This window comes from Brassica oleracea, chromosome C3 (genome assembly GCF_000695525.1).
Source record: "Brassica oleracea var. oleracea cultivar TO1000 chromosome C3, BOL, whole genome shotgun sequence".
NCBI lineage: Eukaryota > Viridiplantae > Streptophyta > Magnoliopsida > Brassicales > Brassicaceae > Brassica > Brassica oleracea.
This window is the reverse complement of record NC_027750.1, coordinates 18931182-18938284: the sequence shown is the minus strand read 5'-3', so window position 1 is coordinate 18938284 and position 7103 is coordinate 18931182. Positions and strand designations below refer to the sequence as shown.

General features: G+C 36.0%; 1 protein-coding gene and 1 long non-coding RNA gene across 2 annotated transcripts; both read right to left on the bottom strand.

Annotated features, from left to right (window-relative positions):
- On the bottom strand, nucleotides 1-2162 carry LOC106332665. Its single transcript, XR_001268146.1, has 3 exons — nucleotides 1857-2162; nucleotides 403-572; nucleotides 1-364 (listed from the first exon to the last, which is right to left on the bottom strand). It is a non-coding gene; the product is annotated as an uncharacterized LOC106332665 (long non-coding RNA).
- A 1258-nt stretch (nucleotides 2163-3420) lies between these two features.
- On the bottom strand, nucleotides 3421-7103 carry LOC106332979 (translation initiation factor IF-2-like). Its single transcript, XM_013771460.1, has 7 exons — nucleotides 7062-7103; nucleotides 6570-6702; nucleotides 6413-6470; nucleotides 5977-6337; nucleotides 4556-5608; nucleotides 3931-4068; nucleotides 3421-3852 (listed from the first exon to the last, which is right to left on the bottom strand). The coding sequence occupies exons 1-7, from the start codon at nucleotides 7086-7088 to the stop codon at nucleotides 3421-3423; spliced, it is 2202 nt and encodes a 733-aa protein (XP_013626914.1). The 5' UTR covers nucleotides 7089-7103.

Genomic DNA, 7103 nt, shown 5'->3' with positions numbered 1-7103 from the left:
ACTCGGTCTTGAAAAAGACTGTGCTAACTTTCGCTTTTCAGACTGATGTCGTTCTTACTCTCAGTTTTGCAGCTTTCCTCGACCATTCACCGTTGAGTACAGTAGTTTCATTTGTGTTTTGTTTCCCGCATTGATGTCTTTCTTGTCTTGGGACTTAAAGCTATTTTGGTTTTGAAACTTATATATATTCATCCTTACAAGATAATTTTCGATTTTATGTGTTTGGTAACCTCTATAAATATTAATCCCTCCACTAACGAGATGAATCACGTTTTTCACATAACTTATGCAATATATTTTCTTGAGCTTAGATCTCTCCCTAAACACACTCTTGGAACATTGTGCATGTCCTTAACTTCAAGACCTGGTTTTTTTTTTTTTTTTGTAACACAACTTCAAGACCTGGTTTCATCCATACTTTCCGACAAAAAGTCTTGGGTCAACTCTTTAACGTAAAATGTTATCCCTAAATTCACTGTAACTTTCTTGATCCATTGAATTTGGCGTCAGACCTTCCTTTCCCATTAATATCTCGATTTCTTCGTTTATTTGATGACTTGAACATTGGAAACCTTTAAAAACATTTACAACATGTCTCTTTTTGCTTTGTAGGAAATTTACGTTCATGATAACAATTCTTCTAATAAAAAAACATATTCTGTATTTTAAACTTGGTTTTGCAAAAAAAAATCCAATTATCAAAATTGAATAGAATTAGTTTTATTTTAATACTATATCCATTTAAAAACCAGATAAATCCATAGGATGACCTTTAAATTTTTTTTTATCACAAATATAACATTCAAGAGTCAAAATGAACTAAAGAAGTTTTATTGAAGAGTAAATAGACATTTTATTCCTAGGATTAACCAATCAAGATTTGAGGATGAGATTTTTGGGAGTGCATTTTAAGATTTTAAAATAAATACTAAAAATTTTAGATATTTTTTTAATAGTTTCAATAATGATTTTCGGATTTCAAAATAATTTTTTTTTAAAAACTTTTAAAAATTAATATTATAAAAAGTTTAAATTTAAAAATGTATTATTCAAAAATAATAAATTATATATATACATTATTTATTTAAATAATTATGTATATGTAAATATATATATATAAAGTAAGAATATAAGAGTTTTTTTATCTCATAAATCTATTGTGGTTATTTTCCGGTTTGTGGGCTATTTGAAGAAAAACCTATTTTAGGGTTATCTGAGAGAATTACCCTAAAAACAAAATAGCGTGGACACTCTTTTCACGATAATTTTCAAGATATTCTAAAGATTTCAAATCATTTTGAAATCTGTTGTTGTTTTGAAATCAATTTTGAAGAGAGTTAACAGTCATCGTTTTTGAAATAACTTAGAGATACGATTCGCTGGTAGAATTACTTAACCTTTTTTTAATTAAAAAACTCTTAATTTTTTTTTGCAGCTGCAAGTTGTTAAAAAAATCAAATTATGCATAACAGAAACACCAATACAAGTCACTTGACAAAGAAACAAATGCACAATTTTATTCGTTAGTATTTAACAACTACATAAAAAGAATCTGAGGTGTTGTACATCAATACTAAGCAACTTATCTGTTACCAATTACCGCATTCTTATTGACACTATGTAATACTTTAATCAGTTTAGAAGAAAAAAAAGTTCCTTTATATGGCATTCACTGGAACAAGTTTCACATTCATGAATTAACGAGGGATATAAACACTGTTGAAACAAATTCGAACATAGTTGCACCTTTTAATTGCAGAAATAATCACAGCAGAATTAACGAAAGAACAAGAATTTAATGGAAAATAAAAGAGAACAAAAAAATCTAAATAGTAGAGAAGGAGCCGATATAACACCTTGGTAGGTTCGAAGAGGATCGAGCCTATCAGCCGTTCCATGACTTGCCGGTTTAACCCCACTGCTTTAACCGCGCCGGTTAGAAAATTCATTATAACCACTGGTTAATTAAGAGCAGGAAGAGAAAATTGTACTTTTAAGCTATATGGTAAGAACCCTGCGGTCTACCTAGAAGCTTCCATGGAAGCTCAGCTTAAGCCCCCCATTTCATTCCAACGTTTTGAATTCGATCCAATTTAAGGAGATCTTGATTGAACTTCCGTGGCCCAAGATGAGGAGAGAGTTTTTGTCTTCCTACTTCTTGTCTATATATAGAATATATTGCCACTTTTTGCTTTAAGTGGCAATAGAGTAGATTGCCTCCAATCATACCCCACGCACTCAGCAATCTACTGCTCTGGTCACAATTATTGGAGGGTAAAGTAGTTTTAATAATGTCTTTCCTTATTTTCTAAACAACTAGTACTATTTACAATTATTAATCTAGACTACAAAAACAATGAACTCTAGAGTGCAGGCGAGGGACCCTAAGCTCACGACCAATCTCTTTAATTTTTGGTGGATCAACTGCCTGATTGTCTACTTTCAATTGGCCACTCATTTTATAAGGAATTTAATTTTGTAATCTCTCTCTCAATGAGCATGGTTGGAGAATTGAAAAGCAAACCAACAAATCTTGTAAGCAGATTTGGAAAGCAAACCAACAAGGTTGATAAGACTTCAGTGAGTACAACCAGTGAATAAATATATGGTTATTTAGAAATTAAATATAATTAAAATTTGTAAGTATATAATTTGCATTTTATAAATTATGGTATTTATTTGGTTCTCGCTTTGGTTTCAATTTTTATGTTTGGGAGATAAATGATCTGCTCGGTTATTTACGAAATTCAATTTAATTTTCTTTTGGTTATTTCAGTTTGGTACGGTTTGGTTGGCGGTTCTGGCTAAATGTGACAAAAACTACACTGTCTTATATAGAAATTCATTTTAAAGGAATTTTATTTAATTTTGAAAACAGAACTGTGATTTCTAAACGCGGATCAAAATCTAATTAGAGCATCAACATTAGTGAACCCCATCAAAGGGGTTCACAAAGTATTTTTTTATTATTATTTTTTTCCTGTTTGATTTTTGTTTTCAAAAAAAAAAAAAAAAAATTATTAATCAGACCAATCGCGGGCCACCACGTGTCGTGGGGCCCGCGCTACAGTGATGGTCCGGGTTCAGTGCAGTGAACTCCCAAGAAGCAGGTTCATCGCTTTTGTTTATTTTAATATTTTTTTTTTCGAAAACTGTGTGAACTCCCCATGAAGTTCACTGACGTAGATGCTCTTATAGATCTTAAATTCTAATTCATTTTCTATTTGTAATCTTTTTCCATGAGTGCTATTTTCTGAATAAAAACGTGAACCAATGTTGTTTGGATGTAAAAAAAAGTTGCAAAACGTTATGATCAAGAAATAAAAAAAATTGATAATATGACAGTTAACACCAAAAGAACGATCATCGGCGTAACATCCCTAACAATAAGATTGAGTTAATTAGTGTTTAAAGTTTTTTTCAGCACTCAATTCTCACAGCTCCACTCTCAGATGAAATAAACTTAGGCTTCCTAACGACCCGCTCCAAGCACTGAATCACATCTCCAACTCTAAAATCATTCCAATCTCCCATCACAAGCCCACACTCGTTCCCTTTCCCGACCTGTTCCACATCTTGTTTCTCCCGTTTCAGCGACGCACACGAGCCTTCAAACAACACTTCTCCACTCCTTAACAGCCTCATCAGCCCACTTCTAAAGACCCGACCATCCATCACTTTGCAACCCGCGATGCTCACTCCATCCTCTTCTCTTCTCTTTCCCAACACCTTGAAAATGCTGAGTACTTCAGCTTCACCAGCCACCTCCAGCTCCGATACTCCCGGTGCTTTCTCCACGATCAAGTTCCCGATGTCCTCGAGCAAATGGTATATCACATGGTGATGGAATACCTAAGAGATCACCAATATTGGTTACAACGTAAACGCAAACACAAAACATTAAAGTATTTTGGAACAGAGATCTGATACCTTGACCCTGGCATAAGCTGAGGAAATCTTACAACACTTAACGTTAAAGGCAACGATACACGCATTGCAAGTTTGTGCCCTGGCTAAATCAGACTGAAAAATTGCTCCTACTCCGCTTTGAACAATGTTCACAAAAACCTATCCATATAAAGAAAAAGAATCGCAAACACAGAGAGCCAATAAGCAACAAACCACCAGAGTATACGCAGAGCCAGGCCCCACTTAAAAAAAAATCGTATATATATATATATATATATGTATTTTTGATATAATAACATATAAATATTAACTATACTATAAAAATAAGTTACAAAAATATTAACTATAAAATAAAAAGTGAATAAGAATTTTAGTTTTATAAAAGTTAAAAAATATATTAGATGCTGAAGCAGACGAAGCGTGGTAAAGGAAAAAAGGCTACTCTAAAGGATGGCTGGGTCCACTATAGGGGTTGGTTTAGCTAATTTTATATTATTATAATTTAGATATAAATAAATTATGTACTACAAAAAATAATTTTACTAAAAAAAAATTATTTGTAAAATTTATAAAAAAAATTAAAAAATTAATAAAATAATTTATATGACCCTGAAAAATTCAGGACTGCCTCTGAGTATAAACGCACCTGTGGACTATTTAAGGTTCTTAGCGCGTCAGAAACAGCCTGTGCGGTTCCTTGCACGTCAGACTTCACTATTATAGGTAACTCAACTCGAAAAACCCCTTCCTCAGACTCTGCTTCTCTCTTCTCTAATTCAGCTATTCTATCTTCCTCTGCTTTCAACAACCGATCTCTTTCATACTTCCTTGTCCTCCCTTCACTAAGCATCTTCGCTCGTTTCTCTGACTCCACCACAATAACATCGTCACCAGCCATCGGAACACCCTTAAGCCCTTCAATCTCTACAGGCATAGCTGGTGTTGCTCTCTCCGTTGGCTTACCTACCATGTCCCTGATAGCTCTGAGTTTCCCCCACTGACACCCAATCACCACGTGATGACCACTCTCCAACGTCCCGGCTTTCACAATAACAGTGGCTAACGGTCCACGGCCTTTATCTAGCCGAGCCTCCACCACATACGCTTGAGCTGGTCCGTCCACACGTGCCATAAGGTCCATATCCACTGCTTGAAGAAGCAGAGCTTCTTCTAACTTGTCTAGCCCTGTACTCTTGACCGCAGACACCTCAACGACCTGAACGTTTCCTCCAATATCCTCAAGCTCAATCCCCTCAGCTGCGAGCTGGTTCTTGACTCTCTCCGGATTAGCTCCCGGTTTATCGCATTTATTAATCGCAACCACAATGGGAACATTAGCCGATCTAGCGTGAGCAATAGCCTCCAGAGTCTGCGGCATCACACCATCATCAGCAGCAACAACCAAGACGACTATATCAGTCACAGCGGCTCCCCGAGCACGCATCTCGCTGAAAGCAGCGTGGCCTGGCGTGTCTATGAAGGTGATTGAAGTGCCTGACTCAGGCATTCCCACAACGAACGCACCAACATGCTGAGTGATCCCACCGGCTTCTCTTGCCGCCACGGAGGTGTTTCGTAAAGCGTCCAACAGAGAGGTCTTCCCATGGTCGACATGCCCCATTACGGTTACAACAGGAGGCCGTGGAAGGATCTTTAATCCTTCTGTAGTATGTTCCCTCTTTACGTTGTTCCCTATTTCCTACAAATAGAAATAGCATTAAAGATAATCTTAGAGGTGAATGGTCGAGAACGGCCAATGATTTTTTATCCTGACTAGTGGAACGTGCCGGGTGATGGTTAGACGTAGTTAGTTTTGGAAACTTTTAATTTTGGTAATTTTGTTCAAAGTCGCCTTGTTATCGGAATCTTATCCCCATTTCGGGTTGATTTTATTATATATATAATTTCTAAAATGCATTAAAGATTACTGTTTCTCGGTCGGTTAGCCGGAAGCCTATTCCAGTGTCCGTTTATTTTATTTTTTTTATATATATTTATAACTTTTAAAAACGCATTAAAGAAAACACTGCAAAATCAGTTAACTTGCATTTAGGAGAGCACTTTTACCATTGCAAGGAGCTCGGCCACATCAATACTGATTGCATCAAACTCCGAACTAACGGTTTCTCCAACATCGACGAGGATGCTCTGCAAAACCGCCAATGACTCACCAGTACGCTTGGAGAACTCAAGTAATGTCATGCCATCGAATACCTCAACTGTTTTCTCATCCATTCGCTTTTCCGTTTTTTCCAGCCTAGGAGGAGGCACATAAGGAGCTTCAGCGGGTGGCTTATCAGTTTTCTTATCCCGTTTTGAGAACTTGGCTTTCGTTTTCACAGCCTGTTTCTTGCGTTCACGATGGCTCAGGGGACGGTCTGGATCATCTTTTCTTGTCGCCAATGTTTCTCGGCTTGCATGAAAGTACCTTTTCAAAAAAAAAAAACACAGCCCAGTGAACAAGTTATATAGAATAATATAAGAAAGTAAGTTTTAAGTGTACCTTATGGATGTTAAGTTTGGGGAAGATTCACCATTTGATAGAGAGCTAAACCCGAAACCTAAAACCATGAATGAAAAGGGTTAAAAAATTTGTTATGTATCCATTTTCATCAATGTTAGAAAGTAAATGTTGTAACCATCCTTTTCACTACGCTTACCATTAATGTATCGTGCGAATGAAAAAGCGACACTTTCAGAAGTGCTATTCAAAAACGTAGAGGAAATCTGACTCTCTGTAGATGCTGCTACTCGTAGAAGAACCAAACCTCTTTTAAAAGAGGCTTGAATGCCCTGTAAACACGTTAAATCAGTCGAGACATCCATACATATATCACTTAGTCTTTAATCACCAATTTGAAATAGGAGTAGCTTAGACAATGAGCTGATTAAAAGACGCTTCACACATACTCGTAGGTATAATCACATTCAAGCAAATGCAGATACGGTTCACTATGACATGCAAGCTGAGAACCAAGAATCGAACATCAAACATAACTACACCAATTCCCATGGAGAAAGTAAAAATAGTTTGATAGCCTGACCACTAAAACTATGCAAACGTTAATCAAATGTATGAAATGTAAACTAAAGCTATAATCGTTTTGCTCAAATTCCTTGGGAAAGAAATGAGAAGCAATGCGAAAAGGTACCTTCTTGCCTAAGTGCCTTAGTGCCATTCATACATCAATCAG